This window comes from Macrosteles quadrilineatus, unplaced genomic scaffold, assembly GCF_028750875.1.
Source record: "Macrosteles quadrilineatus isolate MER2022 unplaced genomic scaffold, UCM_ALF_1.0 Scaffold_4__1_contigs__length_99947679, whole genome shotgun sequence".
Lineage (NCBI taxonomy): Eukaryota > Metazoa > Arthropoda > Insecta > Hemiptera > Cicadellidae > Macrosteles > Macrosteles quadrilineatus.
This window is the reverse complement of record NW_026542597.1, coordinates 15,624,759-15,643,820: the sequence shown is the minus strand read 5'-3', so window position 1 is coordinate 15,643,820 and position 19,062 is coordinate 15,624,759. Positions and strand designations below refer to the sequence as shown.

The 19,062-nt window shown below is 32.1% G+C and overlaps 1 protein-coding gene across 9 annotated transcripts in view; it reads right to left on the bottom strand.

Annotated features, from left to right (window-relative positions):
- Nucleotides 1-19,062, bottom strand: part of LOC128992696 (syntaxin-binding protein 5-like) — a 420,306-nt gene that overhangs the window by 7,273 nt on the left and 393,971 nt on the right. For 2 of the 9 annotated variants that reach the window (XM_054416409.1, XM_054416406.1), the window contains exons 17-21: nucleotides 10,848-10,964; nucleotides 9,836-10,066; nucleotides 8,426-8,638; nucleotides 6,993-7,101; nucleotides 3,807-3,890 (exon numbers count right to left, since the gene is read on the bottom strand). In XM_054416409.1, the coding sequence (XP_054272384.1) occupies nucleotides 3,807-3,890; nucleotides 6,993-7,101; nucleotides 8,426-8,638; nucleotides 9,836-10,066; nucleotides 10,848-10,964 (754 nt within the window). Of the gene's footprint in view, nucleotides 1-3,806; nucleotides 3,891-6,992; nucleotides 7,102-8,425; nucleotides 8,639-9,835; nucleotides 10,067-10,847; nucleotides 10,965-14,116; nucleotides 14,151-15,225; nucleotides 15,446-16,333; nucleotides 16,374-19,062 lie in introns of all 9 variants that reach the window. The other 7 variants (XM_054416411.1, XM_054416413.1, XM_054416412.1 and 4 more) reach the window with 7 other exon arrangements.

The following is a 19,062-nucleotide window of genomic DNA, read 5'->3' as shown; positions in this document are numbered from 1 at the left end:
TATTTACTGATCTCCGCCATCGTCAGGCAAACAACATAACGTTCAGTCTGCTTCCTGCCATGTCCACGGCAGTGCGTGTAATTGATAGGCCTATCATTTTCGTTTTTATGTTTTGTAAAATGTTTGTTTTATTTATTCTGACGACACATCAAGTGGATCCTTTTGTTTGCCTGGCGATGGTGGAGATCAGTAAATAACCGCCGAAACATATGTAGCAACTTCGACACTACATGTTAAGGATTGTCTGACGAGGTATGTTTTAACCATTATATGTCATATTACGCAATCCTGGGGCTATGAAAATGAATTTTAATTTACTTTTACTTAAAAATTTTGTAAACACTAACCAAAAGTGATTTTTATAAATGGAAAGTTATATATTGTTTTTTACTTTTTAAAAGTTTAACATCCTCTTAAAAACTAAAAGAAAATTGTTGGATAACTTATATGGTGTAAGGTGTGCATTTCTTTACTTAATAGATTTACTGTTAAAGTATCGTTTGTTTGATTAACACTTTTGCTACCAAACAGAACTTTGATGATTAGGTGAATTAGGTGATAGAGTAATTCAGAAAAACCAAAGGCAAGAATAAATAACAAATGTGCAATTTTTCATATGCTTATAATTGTTTGTAACCATAATGAGTTCACATGGACTATAGCTTGAAACTTGATTAGGCTTATGAGAACTTAATCCTACATTTGAATCAAATTAGATAATATTCGTTTCTAGAGTCTCTATACAAATTTGCAATAATGTCCTAAAAATATATTATTTTTAAAAAAGGCCAACTTAATTTTTTTTATGAGCCGAGTTCCTCATAAACTGTATAAAAATGTATACATTTTCTCGGTACCTAATTTTTTATGAGTAAAATACTCAAGATGTCATATCACCACCACAAAGTTGAGTTGATGAAATGTTGCAATTTTTTTGTAAGCATTAAGTCGGTTCTTCAGTCCTATTTTTGAAATTTTATGGAATTTTGGTAGCAAAAGTGTTAATGTTTGGTTTTCCTTTAAGTTTAATCTTTTCAGTTTCTATTTAATTTTTTGTCAACATCCAAAGTCTATTTTATACATTTACTACTTTGATGAGTTTTATCAGTTTATTGAACTATTAATTTAATACGTTATTAATTACATGGTTATTGAATGTGTTGTTTTATTAAAATGCAAAATCACATTCTTAGACATAAATTTAAACCATCCTCCATGCAAATTGTGGACGATAATTTATGCAGAGCTAATAAAGGCACTATACCATAAAATTATGGGTCGAATTAAAATATCCTTAAATGCAGTTTGTATAAACAATTCAAGATATTTGGATACATTCCATATTCTGTGAAAAGGGAACCATCATGCTTGGGCGATGCGGGACTTTGGCCAGATTTGAACTCTTGCTTATAAGTTATAACTAAAACATTTCAGATTGTCACTATTTAAAAAGTACAGGGTGACTTTGTTCATTATTTGTTATCTTGTCCAGTTAAAAATGTGCGAACCGTTATTAGTAAATTTAATAAATCTCTTAAACATAGTAGGTACTCCATCTATTAGTATAATATGTCTTAGTTTATTTATTAATTATATTTTATATTTGACGACTGAGAAGTACTGTTAACTGTATGATTGTAACAAATTGTTCCTATTCAGAAAAAAAAGTTTCCAAAACAATATCAATAAAATTGAGTTTTTTACTTAAACTTACTAGGTCACGACATGGTTTTACTAAACATTTTAATTCTGAAATTGTAACTATTTAGGTTCAAACTGCAAACTTATCTGAAATTATTAACTTACATGAATATTTAAAGTGCTAAATATTCTTTTTCTACCTAAATGTCTCCATAAGCTCAACACAGTGCACTGTTCTTTGAAAGGGGATTCTCAATCATTCATTATCTAAAGATATTCTTTATCCTGAAAAATTAGTGTTGGGCTTAAAGTGAATGGACAAAGAGCAGTATTAAGAAGCGTGCTCCATCCATGCATAAAGCACCTTTCTATGTCAAAAATCTTAACAACTCTAACGGACAGAGGATAACAAAAATGTCTTTAACACGTTCCCTACCGACCGTCACACTCCTCTGTAACTGAGGGATGAGCATAGTTGGTAGCTAATGTGTTAAATTGTTTAAATGTAGTTACAAATTGCTAACTCAAAAACTCACAGGATTATCTCAAACGCAAAAATACCGTACTTTACACATGTTAAACTAACTAACTTAAATTATTAATATTTGGTTAAATATTTTTCGAATTTCAACTTATTAATTTTAAGAGCAAAAAATGTTAATGTTCAATTGATAAATGTATGATAAGCTTAAATGTCCATTAAAGTGTATGCCATAAAAATATTTTAACACATTAAAATTAAAAAACATATGAAAAATGTTATTTCTTTAATAATAAATCGTTGTTAAAATAATTTGTATGCATTAAAATTTAAATGGAAGAAAAGTTTATAACAGATTTTGGTCCATCGTACAAGACTACAAAATTTACACAAAAAATAATCCTATTAAATCTTATTAGACTGACCAGACGTTATTATACTTTATTACAAGTAAAAAAAAATATGTTTAAGAAGTTTATAAAACTACCTTTAACATACAGTAAAAAATTACATTAAAATGAGACTTTTAGGAGAAACATGTTTAAGTAATCTTAAATCTAGGTAAAGATAAACAACTAATTGTAAAAATTAAAAAGTCATGCTCATTTGACCAAATGTCCCCAACTATGTCAATTAAAGATGAGGACAACATAACAAATAACAATCATGCAATGATGTCAAAAGCAGGCACAAACCACAACAATGAAAAGCTTTCTTAAACTTAGAGATTGTTGAATATTAAACGTGTTTTGCCATATGATGTGTGTGCTGTGGTGGGGGAAGGTGGTTGAAAGCAGAGTTTAAAACATACATTTGAGTTTCCTCGGTGAAAAATATTTACAGTGAACTGTCTTTTCAGTGTTGGATTACATGCAAAAATAAATTATTCATTTCACCATTTTCCTGAAAATGTAGTTCACTTATCACTTCTTTAAGACAGGACGCACAATTAGCTGCGCATTTAATTTGAATGGTTAAACATTTACAAAATATTTGGCAAGGTTTGGTAGTGCGGAGGCAAATTTGATTGTTGAAACCCGTTAGTCGGTACGATTAGTAAAGTTAAAAATAAAATTAAAATAAAAACTTGTAGCAACATTTTTAAATTCAGTAAATAAAACAATACAACCAATGAATACAGATTTAAAAAAGTAGAACTGAGGCAAAAGAATAATATAATAGAAGTAAAATTGATAAGGATGGTTACAAGTAAATAAAAATGAAGAAAAGACAAAAACTTACAAACCAATTAAGAAGATAATAACATAATTAAATTAAATAACAGCCTAGCAAATAATTTAAACAATTAGGCTAAAATTCAACCAATCATCTTAATCACAGTTGTATGTGTGAGTAAAATGTAAATAATTGCCGTCACAAAACATACAATTAAATAATTTCTTTTTAAATGGCTAATTGCTTGCATTGGGTGACTCGTTAAATGAAGTCTAAGGTCAATGTTTCCGTCTGATATCCAGCATAACAAATTTCCCGGCAAGTGAACCGTTTCTCCTGAAAAAGATTTAGTCTCATCATCCATAAAATTGCCGTTGGCGTACAAATCAAAACAGATTTGACCAAACGTTAGGATATTGGGGACCATATGGCGTATTTTGTTTGGCGTATGTGTATGGTATGTCATGGTATGATAACGGTATGCAGTGTGTGTGTATGGCCCACTTACTGATCTGTGTCCTCATTGACAAACATCTGTTGGCCCCAAATGGACAACATGGGGTCTACAATTCCCTGTTTCCTCGTCTGAAAACTGATCATCAAATTACTCTCAGCTGTGTCAAACTCCACGGAGCAACGTTCAGACTACTTACAACTAACTTGAGTGTACAAAAACAACTTTGGCGTTACACATTGTCCTTGGAAAATGTTTATTTCTACGTTAGTAAAAAACATGTACTTAAGTTATCTGTTAGGAAAAAATTACTATGAGAAGAAAAAGAAAAAGACTACAGGTAAATTTCATGTCCGCAGGAACTTTGAAATAGTGATTTGCAAATATTTATAAACAAGCCAATAAATGAATGTATTTTATTTTATGTTTTCAATCTAAGGCAAAATTGACACCTTGAAAAATAGAAACACTAGATCTAATATCCCCAACAAATGTTATAAACATGTTACTGACATTAAGTAATTCAGCAGGTGGATCAAGGTTTAAGAAAGATAAATTATTTGAATATTATAAACCTAACCCTTCTATAAATGGATTATTTTAAGATATAATAAAAAAAATGTATTTAAATAATTATTATGAATAGAACCTGCTTTAAAAATGTTTCTAATTAATGGGTAAAATTGAAAATTCAGAATAATTACAAAATTAAAAATTACTTGAGACGGCTAAATCCTTACTTTTTCATATAAGTCCTGAAAATTACATTATTAAATGTACAGTTTACAAAAATTAAGTTTATACCACTCATGCAACCATGCGATTGATTTATAGTCCATTATTAACTTACAAACTAACCTATTTTTCTTCGGAGTATTCTGTCGGAGTGTTCAGTCAGTGAACACTGATCTAGAATTGAACCTAGGGTGGATATTTAGTGCACAGTGATTGGGTGCGACATTCGTGGAGTCACATTGAGACATAGTACACTCATACAACATTAAACGTGTGAAGGGAATAAGCGGTGTACAACTTAAATTAACCACTTGTGTTTAAAACTCAGAAATAATGTAGTCACTTGTCTATATGCTTGATAGAATTTGTTAGCTGTAAAACAACCGAGATCAAAGGGAAAAATAGACTACTATATAAAAAAGATATTTATCAGCCAAAAGGATTTTTGAGGAAGCATTAAAACCATAGTTCTATGTGAAATCTAATACTCTAATCTAAACAGTTGACAAAAACCCTTTTAGATGTTATTATTACACAATTTGTCTGAGCTAAAGTAACATTGATTCTGTCTCACACAATTATTTGCTGTTCAAAGCCAAAAACATTATGCAATGTAACAAAAATCTTATAAGCCTTCACTCTACATATGTTGCAAAAGTATTATAAAACAATTATCCGATCGGAACTTCAACATTTAAATACTTGCTGATGTTTTTTTATTAAGAGTTAGAGTGAAGTCTTAATGTGTTGCCTATTGTACGGCCAAGGCAATTCAGTTGCGTTTTGCGTTTGAGCCTCGTCTAACACTCACAGCCAAACCGCATCGCCAACTAGCCAAGCAGCCAGCCTTCTACACAGCCGTTGCACTTCTAGTCTACTCAGCTTTTGCATATCGGCCTTGAAATGTAATCGTGTATCTTCCACCAATCAATATTTAACTGTCATTAACTCAAGGTTGATGAACAATTTAGTTTATCTAACACATATAACACTCATTAACGTAAAATTGCCACCTAAAAAATTTACTGTACTATTCTCTAATTAGTTACACTTAAAGCTCATGACAAATTAAAAAAAAAATCTACTTCTGATAAAAAAAATCTAATTAGCATTTACAAAAAACCAAAGTTATCTAACTACCTCTAATGTTTTATAATAATAGTAATAAATATTTCAAACGGTTTTGTAACTGTCTATATTAATCAAATCCATTAACATTGGTAGCTAAACTATCTACTGTACTCTATATTGGAAAGCTTTACCATTATCTATAAACACTAGTATTTTTAGTAAAATTAGTATGCTCCCAACTTTTTATCTAAACATTTCAGTGAAATATTAATTACTGTGAATACGTGTTTTTTTTAAATATTTTACAACAAAGAACAAAACTTTTGAGAAGGTTGATTTGTAAGTAACTGTCTCAGAAAAAGTATATTACTTTACTGGTAATACTTTAAACCTTTTAATAGTTTACTTCTGTGTGAAAAGTGATTTTAGACAATCTTTTTTAAGTCAATAACTTAATTTAGTAAAACTGTAATTTTACACAAGGTCAAATATACAAGTACACTGTAATTAAGAAAATAAATTGAAAGTTTAGCAAGTAGTACATTTTATTTCAAATTCATTATTTAACAAAATCAGTACATCCCTAATTTTTCAAAAGCATTGTAAGTATTTTTTGTGATAATATTAGGCTCTGAACATAAAAGAGTCTATTCTGGTATGATAAACACAACAATTGACACTGAACACAAAAAATATATTTCACTGCCAATGATCCAACTGAACTTTCCTAGATTAAAAATGATGTGATGAAATATTCTAATATTTTTAAAGTGTAACGTTTTGTGTTTCTTTTACCAGAGCATACTCTTTCTCATTCAGGAATTTTTTTAGAAGGAATAGAGTTTAGGTAGCTTACCTGAAAAAATTAGATTCCAGGGGCTTTATAAAATAAAATAACACAAAACATACCGCTAAAATTTGTTCCTGTGTAGCTCTTCTTCAGATAGTAAAGCAGAACCTTGATAACAAGACTCTCATGGGGATTATAAAATTAGTCTGGTTATCAAGGTTGACTTCTAATTGAGGTTTACAATAACATGTGTTTAGAGGCAAAATAAATTCAATGGGATTTGAAAAATACACTTGTTATCAAGAGTGACTTGTTATCGAGAGTCTTCTTATCGAGGTTCCACTGTAGTTTGAAGAGAATCAACACACATTCAATACATTTCTCTGAAGAAGTCCTACGTGAGGACGAAATATCCGTGTTCTGTTCTGTGTTCTATAATTGTCTATCTATCAGCTCCTGGACTTAAAATTTCTCAAGTAAGGTAGCTAATCTCTATTGTTACCAAAAAAGTTCTTCCCCATACAGGTAAGCCTACTATCTCAAATTCTTAAAACCTACACCTTTGTGTTCTCCGCAACATCATTAACCTCAAACTGTCTCACTAGCCTTGTTACGAGTTCCAACTACTTGTTTGTGTAGGTTACCTGAGGTCCGGTAGTGGTAGGAAGTCTACGTCTATGAGAGGTCTCAGGCTCGGTAGACTGTAGGCAGTGATGTGACCACTGGAGATGTAGCATACCAAACACACACTGTCTGTTGGCAACAAAGATAAACAAAACAGTCAGTTAAACAAAACATTATTTGTAGAAATTAATAAAGGAAAACACACAAACTGATCGACAAACACTATGGGAACAGGGGTAGGTTATGTTTTATGGGGTAAAAATAGTATTTTATTTTTGGACTCGAAAACATTAAATTTTTAGGGTTAAAATGAGTGCTGTCAATGAATTGTTGTGAGGTGAGAGCAGTGTATTTGTTTGAAATAAAGTATGGTTTAAAACTTTGTTTCCATTAATCACCCAGGAATGTCAGTGCTGCAAAAAGTTAAATTTCTTTGTAATAATCTTTTAATACCTTAGAAACCCACTGAGCAAAAGAATTGTGGGGACCAAGTTTTCATGCATGATTTAGCTAACCAAACTCCTAGAAATTCGGGGAAAATGTTCCAGACGTTCTATAAACGGTAATTTTCACAGATTTACTCCAATACTTTTATCTGAAATGGTGACCATACGAAGGCAGGTTTTTTAAGCCAAGTATGACTGGAGATTAGTGTAGGATGAGTGGCGCGATCTAGTAGTCTTGTTAGTGTCTAAGGCCAAATTATTCCTTGGACACAGCTGTTAATTAATAGCCCATACAGCCAATGGCAACCAAAGGACCTACAGTTTATAGTGGAATTCAAACCACATTTTTGCCTTGTAATTAACGAATTGGTCTAATTTCAGGATAGTACTGCGGATAGTAGTAGTACTCAGTAGTACGAACCTTAATCCACACTAGGGAGTATCACATCCACAGTACATTCCTATAAATATCCACAATTCGTGACCGCTATTATCTGGATTACAGGACGACGCCACCATCCACTTGTTTGGACGTTGACTTACTTGTTTGTCAGTCACTACAATAAGCCTACCACCGCAGTCCTTATTATGAATGTTGGTAAGGACATTTTTAAAGTCAATGCATAACTGTCACACTCTGCCTTCCATCATTACTCCTATGCCAAAAAGATCACAAATCTGGTAATAAATTTAAATTTGCTTGTGATTTTTTTGCCAAAAAATCAGAGCCTACCTCGCAGCTGGTGGGATTTGCAATGACATCGCTTATTTAACACTATAATACTGACAAAGTAAGAGAGATATGAGGGGCACACTCCTATAGCTGGATGCGTACGGTACTAAGTGTGGGAAGTGTAGGCAATCGCACCGCCACAAGCATCGTCGATTTAAAATGTCTCTTACTTTCTGGATGGCCATCGTACAATACAAGATTGGATTGTAACTGAATTTTTGTTGATTCTCGTGTCCCAAAGACCAACCCTTCACCACATAAAAATATCTCATACCTTTTAACGAGATGATCTCAGCTTTGACAACAAAGTCTGTGTCGGCGAGTTGTTGCCGGTAGACACAGTTTTGCGAAGGCAGCGCCACCACCCGGGCCTGCTTCTCCGACACCAACACCACAAACTGTCTGTCACACGTCATCTCAGAGCCTCCCAGAGGCGGAGACATCCGGCTGTTGTTTGTACTACTTCTCGTCGGAGTTCCTAGAACATCTGACGTGTTAAATGCACCAATTGTCCTTCTACGCAACAGTGATTGGAATGTCGACAAAATCCTAATGTACAAATAAAGGTTTAAGTCACAAATCTGACACTTCCTAGCGGAAGATAATTAATTAGAGTAGTAAAGGAAAAGATTAGAAAAATTTCAAAAAAGTTCTGTAAAAATGTGTTGCTACAAAAAATACTATTTGTCCTTACACACAGGATTATTTGGGCATACAATGTTAATTCAGATACCAATTCATTGGATCATTCACCAATTCATGACTCAAAATAGTCCTTTGGGGAGCCTACAGGACAAGAGGCGAACAGTTCTTCTCGAAAGAGGTTTTATCATCATCGTTATTTGATTAATTGTTTTGTGCATCACAACTTAAAAATTAGTTTCCTGGATTATAAAGATCAATACATTCTTTTATTCCTTACAAAACACTTGTAAAAATATATAGCAGTCAAATATTAGGATTCATGACTGACTTCAATTTTATATTTACTACTGACACAATTAAAAATAAGTTCTATGTGGCTAAAATGTACCTGAAGAAGAGAAGAATGGCAGAAGAAAGGGTAAAAGACAAGATTAAGTAAGTATAAATCATGAAAATATATGAAGAGTGTCATAAAATATAAATACGGTCAGAATAAGTAACAAGGTTTTTTATCTATGACTGCCCTAAAACTCATACTTACCCAGATATTATTTATGTTTTTTTTTTGCTATTTAACATCAATAATTACCACCATTTAAAATTTTCTGATCAGAATTCATTTATTATTTTTAAATCCAAAACCAAAATGACATGCTAAGTTTGAATAATATCAACAAAATCGGTCTGAAAATAATAATTATATTGTAACAAGTATGTAATAGCATTTCCTGGATGTGAGAGGAATTGGTTAGTATGAATTCTAGTACATACCTTCCCAGGATATGAGGGGGATAAGTTTTCAATTTAGACATGAATATAAACAAAAATTTCAAAGTGGATCATAGACACACCCTGTGTAATCTCCCACCAGCCTGGAAGTATTTTTTTCTCAACCTAATCTAATATCAGAAGAGATAAAAACTATAAAGAGAAGTAAAAAAATAGATGCCAGACACAGGGTTTACCAACACATACAGGTAAAGTTAAAAAAAGTAGGAAAATTTTCATCACAATTGAAACGGTAACTAAAGATCCTTACTTTGCTTGCCTTCGTCTTTCCAGCTCTCGTAGGAGTAGGGGATGAGAGCTCCGTTGCAGTCTAAGAAGGACATGGTGAGGATGCACCCCTTGAGCCGGAAGATGGTTCCACAGGGTGAGACTGCGACCGGTTGCGACAACCGGGTCTCGCCCGGTGCCGGGACATTCAGCATCACGGTCAGTACGGAGCCGAGACTGGTACCGACCCACAGTGTCGGGAAGGTACTGGCTTCTGTCACAGAGGGCGGAGTTAGTCATGTCCAGAGGTGAATGCTTCATTATGTGAAGTCTCAAGCTTTTGGATAATAGATATTTAGCCACACTTTAGATTGAGTTTGATAAATTCAGGCCTATAGTATAGGGGATTTATCAAATTATTTTCCAGAAAATCTAAAAAGTAAAAATACTCTGAGGAAAACCAGTGGTTTTTTAAATTCATTACTGGACCCAGCAGGTTTTCGACCTTTGAGTTTTTCATAAATTGTCGTGGCTAAAAACAGATGGTCTCTGATAAAAAGATCCACGAGAACACTCCATTACTTTAATTCTAGACTCATATTAAGGCTAACTCTTTGAACTCCATGGATTATTTAGTGATTTAGTTTTGCTTTTTTGTCGAGTTGTTTCCTTATCTTATGAACATAAAAACTCCGATGTTGCCAATGTATGTTTTTCCTATGTGTAGTGAGTGATATTGTGCTGTATGACTGGCTGGGTAGCTGGTTATACAGTAGTGCTCGCCTAGCAATCAAAAGATTACCGGATCAAACCTGAGAAAAGTTAACAGCTTTTTGATGGTTCAAAACTAGACTCAGCTGATCATTGAACTTAAAATAAATGATCCTTAATCAAACAGCTGATCTTGGACAGTAAAAAAACAACACATATCATCTCACTGTTCTACACTCATCCTTCACTCGTATTTGGGTTTAAATACACACCTAGATGACGTGTCCCTGTCAATTAATAGTGTTAATGAGAATAATACTGATATTAAATTGACTTTGACCCACCTGACTTTTTCGTGTAGGAATCAGCAAAAGAGAGGCACTGGATAGCTTCGGAACTTATGTTCTCTAGACTTGACATGCTGGAGCTCCGAGATCGAGAAAAAGAACTGTCCAGCTTGTCTGTCATAACAGAATTATCAATTAGAACAAGTCGAGGAGAAACCATAATATGCAACTACGCTTAGAAGTTATCTACCTACTTATCTTTATAAAGCTTGTCTACTTTAAGGAAATATCCAGCTTAACTTCCCTAAGCAGGCCAAAATGTTAACTACTTTGGTAAATCAAATAAAATTATGAAAATATTAAAAAATGTGTTTTACATTAGTCTGGCTTCGACATAATCCTTTGTATAGTAAAATAATTTAATAGGTATTGAATTTTTCTTCTATCTTAAGCTGATAAACATTTTATAGTATGTTTTAATTTATACAGTTAGGAAGTTAGGTAAATAACTAAAATTTCTGAAAATATAGTACCGGTTAAAACCACAAAATATCTAGTTTTGTACCCATTTACTTTCATAGCACTTTTGTATTTTTTGTGTGCCTTAAACAGGTTTTAAAACATTTCATTTTGTAAACTTTTGTATTTTAAAACAGCACGTCATGACCACATATGAAATCTACAGTTTATAAAATACAACCCTTTTACTTTGGATGAAGAATTCCTAGGCAGCTTAGAAAGAAACATGTTTGACACGTTATCCAATCAAGAAACAAGTTATAAACATATTTAACAAATCCACCCATTTCAATTTGTTGTGTAATTTAATTGGTTTTGAAATTATTATTAGGTATTCCATAAAATCATTATTGGCATACATTTATGAGCAAATTTATCACAAAAATAAGATTTAAATTATTATTAAATTATCTGATTGTTAAAAATACAAGTTGATTAATTGTTAGTGTGTTGTTAGGTTGGTAGCAAGCAAGGCGGTACAGGCACTTACATGCTCATTCGTGTTACAGACGACATACTTTAATCTGCTAATATTCATTCCATTCTTAGAACGGGATCGATATAGTAATGACTTATGATTCATGCATACAAAATATGTTTATGATGACAAAATTTAATTGGTGAATACTTTTTGAGAAGACAGGAATTTATTTGCTGTTTACAGACAAATGTTTGCTCATACACTTCATTGCAAGTCATGGTTCAATGTTAAAAATACAAAAATGTATGATAATGATAAAATGAATATCGTTCCAATATATCCAGTACCAGTAGTTGGAACACCTCCTAGACATGTCATAGCTTTTCAGTTTTCTTCTAAAATTATTGTGTTCTTAGAGAAATCTGATTTTTAAGAAAAGGTTTACTTTTACAGAAACCCCAATACTAAAAAGAAAAACACATTACCAAGTAAATATACCTATAATTTGTTTCTTGGTAGAGCTGGAAATTAATCAAACACAAACATCAAGATTGTAAACACAAGCTAAAGCTTGTTTAAAGCCATTAATCATAAACAGCTAAAGAACCACAAAAACACATAATAAATCTAAAAAAAACATGAAATCTTCAGTGAAAGATAATAAAATCTCCCGAACAAATGCAAATGGTATTAATGTAAATGTAAATATACCAATGAGAATTACTTTATACTAAACATTGAAAATTTAAAATGAAGCAGAGCAGTAGCAGTTGTAGCCGAGCCAATAGTGATGAGCAAATGTCTGTTCGACTCTAGTTGTAAGCAGAGCGTGCGAAACAGAGAAACAAAGACGAGAACAAGAATAGAGCGAGAGACGCATGCGAGAACATTGAAAGCAAGCAGAAGGACGGAGAGGGAAAAGTGAAAGAGAAACAAAGTGGTATAAAACTAAACTGTAATAAAAATTAGTAAACACGAGACATCGTTTGAAAATGTTGACAACAAAAATGAACTCAGTGAAAAATATGAGAAGTGTATTGTGAAAATAAAAAGTTGAGTATTGATTCAGAATCTATAACCCTTCCAACACCTAAGGCTAAACTAAGATTAATGTAAGACTAGATTACCGATAATGTATTCATCTACACTGTCAGTCTCAGATGTGTATAGATTAATTGTTCTTCAAACTAAATTTAACATTAACTGGGCTGTAAGGTCCATTAGAAAAGCATTTAAATTCCACTAAATTCAAAATTTTTCAGAGGTTTTCACAAATTGCAGCTTCACATTCTTTAGAATTCACTGGAAAAATTTATTTATCTTCTAAATTTTTAACTGTAAACAATTTTTTATCAAAGAAAATAGTTTAAGTAACATCTGAAACGAAAATGTTATAGTAATTTACAATACTAATATTGTCTATGCATTGGAATATAAGTTAAAAAAAAATTACACGATTTTGGAATGGGGACAATTTTGTAAAATTGTTTTGTTTGTACAGTACGTAACTATTAACACACATAAAAATCTGATTTCATTGTTTCAACCCATATACTAATGCAAAGGTTTCTAAGAATATTGTTAAATCGTTTATACACATATCTATTCTATGAAAAATGTGATACAGGTGTTGTAATACCTTTAGTTCAATTCTCTTCAAAAGGCAGTGTATGAAAAAAATGAAGACAAAAAAATTTCAAAAATCAAAACTAATTGCTTCAGTAACTTGAATGTAAATTGGTACTGAGCTGTAGAAACACAAAATATTTAAATCTATTGACTTAAACAATTATTTGTAAACTTATAAACCAATGTGTCTTTAAAATTTTAATAAACTCTATAATGCTTAAGATTATATCTGATCAACTACAAGCAGGATCTTTTTATGAGAAACCTATTAAAAAAAACTATTTCGTGAATAGTACCAAGGCTGGAAACTCTACGACTTGGCATCATAATATAAACACTTTTGTTATACTTAAACTTATATTGTAAAAATTTACAGGATAGTAACAGTCAAACCGTTATTATCAGGTCAACTCGAAGTATCTCCTATCTTTTATATGTATACTATACAATGTTTTAAATGTTACAGTACAGTATAAACATGGACGTATCAAAAAGTGTTAGACATAATTGAATATCCATCACAGTGACAGCTCATAAAATGTTAATAAAAAAAGTCATATTGTTCCATTAACTAAAACCTTTTTGTAAATCTTTTCCACTCCAAACAAATAAAAAGATCCTGCCGGCTACCTGCAAATTATGCAAAAACTACTTATCGCTACGGGTAGATTCTGAATCAGTGAAGGTATACAGCAGGCTCATACTCTACATAGACATAGCAAGATAGCAAAATGACAAGTTTTGGATAGTACGTCACCCATTGAAATAAACACGTTGTTATCGGCTCCATGCTGCACGAGAGACATAAACCATAGATAGATATGTTGCCACAAACATAGGAAGACGTTGCAACAACTAGACTCAACAGGTCTTGGAGGTTATGTGTGTGTTTGAACAGGCCGATCGTGATCTGCCTGTGTGTAACCATTGTTTAGATTTCTGGCCAATAACTGCTGCTGCGCGCTACGTTAGACGGAGACTACGCAAACATGACACTTACAAATTGTACGGTGACAAGGTGGCAAAGCGCGTGAATCAATGCAGCTCTATAAGAATTTTGAGATATACTTATTTGGCTGCTTTAAATTTACCATTTGAATGTTGAATGCTACATTTCAAGGCAAATACCTACAAAATAAAACAAAAAAACATATGCAACTTAACAAATTGATGTGTTTGTACATTTCAGCACTAAGCCGATTAGCTTGCAGGCAAACTATTTAAATATTTTCAAAGTAAAAAAAAATGTAGGCCTACTGAAAAATGTGCTCAACTAAACCTTTTTACACTATTTTACAATCATTCATGAATTAATTTGTTTTGTATCGTTAAGTTAGAGCAAATAGTATAAAATGGTCCAATGAGAATAGCTAAAATTTTCCCAAAAATGTATAAGGAAACTAAACAGGAATAAACAGTTGTTTCTAATGGACCATTTATATACGGTTTAGGTGTGGTGTATTTTTTTGCTACAGTATAATTTATTTATTATATTCCATGAATTATTAATAATTATTTGGAATTAGGTTATTACTTTATTTGGAAGAACAAATAAGAACAATCAAAATGAAAAATGATACTTTAAAAAATCGTTTTAAGATTGTTTTATGTATTAAAATTTAGGTTGTTGTACAAAATCGCTGTGTATAAAAACTATTATTTCCTCCTGTGAGTGTCAAACTCCAACACCAAACTACCACTCTGAACCACACACACCAACTACGAATGCAAAGCGCAGTGGAGACAATTTGCAAGTGTCACAAAACTCAATGTAAACCCAAACGAAAATACTACGAACTGAAATGAAACGAAAACAAAATCGGAGACCACAGAAATACTACGACCATGGACAGGTGACTGTACTACCAAAACTGCAATACTGTCGAGTCGAGAGTAGGTTGGTTTTGTCGAGATGGGGCCGCGGCGGGGGTAGCAAGCCATCATCGGAGTAGGATACGGTGCTCAAGCATTTCTGGAGCTTGCGGCTGGTACCTTGCGACTTTGAGCGGCGTACGGGCTCAGGCACGGCACGCCGCGCGGGCGATCCACTCAGCTTGCCCGTCGGCGACACACACACCCCGTTAATCTGACAGACACGGCGTACACGGACATTGTTCACTACTCACATTTACTTACTGATCACAAGGTACAAATGGATGACATAACAGAACACATGATGACTTTATAAATAACTATGTAAAAAACAAGTTTGAATATACGTAAAGTGGACTTTTCAGTAACAAAGATGTGAATCATATATTAAAGAGTACATTTTTGAGAGCTCATTGCATCTACAATCTATTGGGAAATTGTTTGTAGCAATTTCATGAATATAAAAAAATTCTACTTGGTGATACCTCTGACTACTTGTTTTTTACTATGGTAAAATAATATGATAATATGACCTAAGCTTTTTCTAAACTACTATTACTAGACCAAAATATATTTTAGATAAAAAAATAGTAATTTAGCATTACCAGTTTAAGTGATTGGTCAACAAAAATTGGAAATAGGAAATGATTTTTTTATAAAAAAAATACGTAGGAAAATACATATACGTGTTAGAAAAGTCCACTAATTAATTGATTACGAAATTAAATTGATTTAAAATGAAAAGCCACTACATGGCTATTTATAAAATTATATGACAGTCTTTTAATGTATTTAATAATTTGCATCAACTCCTCAAACTTTCTTAGTCTTCATCTTGACATCTTAAATTTCATTTATGGGTTATCAGAATGGTATACACACTTACAACTTTTTCTATTATAACAGATTGAATAGTAAACAATGCCCAGTGTAGCTATAGGATGGGGATGGTTGGAGGTGGACACACAAGTACGGTGTTACTATGGACAGATTACGGGGAGGTTGTAGGTTAGGTTAGGTTAGTCACACGGGACTATAAGCCACTGTTACGTTTCAGCCCACTACGGACTCTAGATTCTAAACATACACTGAGAATAAATACCGAATAAATATTTAAGGCAGCTTTGGTCTCCATCTGAATCCTTGAAAAAATCAAAAAAATTATACAATAATTAAACATATTGTTATGGCATATAGTAAACAATTGGAAAAACATTGTTAATGAGCGAAGAGAAACAAATTGGGTTGGCTGGGAGTTGAATGCACCTAGATCTACTTTTAATTTTGCTTTGTTTTGCTTTGTTTTAGACGATAAACTTAAAGTCAATATTAAAATATATTATCCAAACATTAAGAATGAATTTAACATTTGACAAAAAAAAAACAAGGTAAAGGAGGGGATAAAGAATTGATCATCTTAATCTGTGTTTGAGGAGGGTTAAATTAATTGGCCACTTCTAATAATAATCTTGCTATTTCAATTTATGACGGTAAAAAGCTAAACCAATGGTGCCAAGGTTAAGAACTTGCAGATAAAAAAAGGAAATGAAACTAAAGAAAGTGTATGCTCTTTCAATAATTGGTATTACGATTGTTACAGTATTAAAGTACATGTCAAGTCCAGTATAGATTAAAATTTCAAACACTGATTCTTAAACCCTCCATCGGTTGACAGACCTTTGGTTACCAAAGTTCAAAACATTCAACACTTTAACATAGTATTTCTGTTTGAATGAAAAATTGATTTTGTAATAATAAATTGCAAATTAAATAAAAGATGTAAAATTAAATTGTCCCAACATTTGTTTTTTACATAAAAAAGGCATTCTAAAATTATTGTTTCATTCATTACGCCCTACTGGCACATTCAACATCAATAGGAATATCAGGAAAAAAGGAACAAGCAGTTATTAAAGCACTGGGCCTGAAAAAAGTCAAATGTTAGTACAATATATACACACAACACACACTGCACACTCATTGTACGGACTATTCTATGTACACCGTCTATGGTTGGTTTTGTCTCTAACAACGTTGTCCTTTCGTTGATGTAGGATGAACAACTAAAGAAAAATGCAAACAAAATATAATAAACGTAAAATTATAACTTGGGAACAGGTTTGGACGATTGACTACAGGACGAGGTTCTACGGGAGTCTATGCTAGTTACCGCCAAATGTCAGGTAGCAATGAACCAATCAGGCACGAGCCGCTGGCAAAACAAGTCTAGACCCATTTGCATCCGTCAAATACATTTTCCTACTCGCTAATGTAATTTCTTAAAGTTGAACTTTTACACAAATTAAATCAAAGAAGAAAAAAAATTGCCTTACTTAGTAGAGGGCAGAGAGAAGACAAAAGTAGGCATATTAATGCAGCTTTTTGGGTGTTGAGATTGGTTTTATGATTAAGTTATCATGGAATGGAAGTTTTTATGGTTTGAATGGAATTTACAGTGAAAGAATACACAGCAGTTATGATGGAAAATATAAATTGTGAATTTATACAGAAATAGGAAGGGAGTCACAAAGAAGTTTTATTCTTAGTATTTTTACTATTCTTATCTGCATATTTTTATTCAAACTAAATATTTTGAAATTGTCGTATAAAAGTTTTTACCCTTTAACACATTCTCTACCAGGTGACACAATGCCACTTATAAGAGTGTGACAGGTGGTAAGAAATGTGTTTAATCGCCTCGGTAAAAAAACAAAACTGTAACCAGAAACGTCTTAAAAAAAATAAAGACGAAAATAAAGGTCAATACTAAAGTAAAAGTTTGGAAAATACATAGCTTCATAGAGGAGCAAGATATACAAAATAACTCATTTTTTCAGCTGTATGGATATATTAAATCATTGTCCAACTACTTTGGTTTAACAGAATAGCATTAATAAGTACTTTAAATCTAAATTCGCCTTCAACTGACAAAATATATCCATCTTATTTTTGAACAAAGACACACAAACTAACCCAGCTCACAGAGGAATAATTTGTTTAAATTATTTACAACGGATGCAAATGAGTTCTAATCTATTTTAATCTACGACAAAAACTACTTAAATATTAATATTGAAATATCTATAGTAAAATCTTAAAACCAAATGCAAGTTTATCAAAAAAGGGATAGAAAACACTAACAATTAGATTGTACCATGGGTTGTAAGTATTTGGAAAGTATTAAAATACAGTGAGGTTAACGATTGAATATAAAAATGATGACAATAGATGAAGAAGTGAAAAGCCAAAGACCAATAAAATAGTTTCTACACCCAACAAAGATTTTAATCATCTTAATTTTGGCTCAATAATTAATCCAATTTTTACCAACTACAAAACATTGATTATGTGCACTGATTATTTTGGATGGTCTATTTAACGTATTATAAGCAGGAGAAAAGTTATTGCAACCTTAAAAATATACCATAACTATGGTTGAAATACAAGCATCAGTAAGTAAGTTTGTGAAGGTAAGTTGAGTAATTTCAATTTCTACATAAAGTACAAGATTGAAAAATCACTTTGAACTCCAATCAACCACAAAGCAATGTAATAAAAATTATTAATCAAAGAACTGCAGTCAAATAATATAGTTTTGTAGCTTATACAGTATATTTTTTATAACATTCTGAATAAAATCAATGATTACGCATCCAAATTACAGTACAATAGGTAAATGGTCAAAGCTCACTGTGTTTACAGTGAGTTGTGTTCGAAAAAGGTTCTTCGACCATGCATTCCTCATTGATAGTGAGATCGGTGCTTGGTGAGTTCAAATGAAGTGAAAATTTGTGGTTAACCGAATCAGATTTAGTAAAATCCACCCGAAAC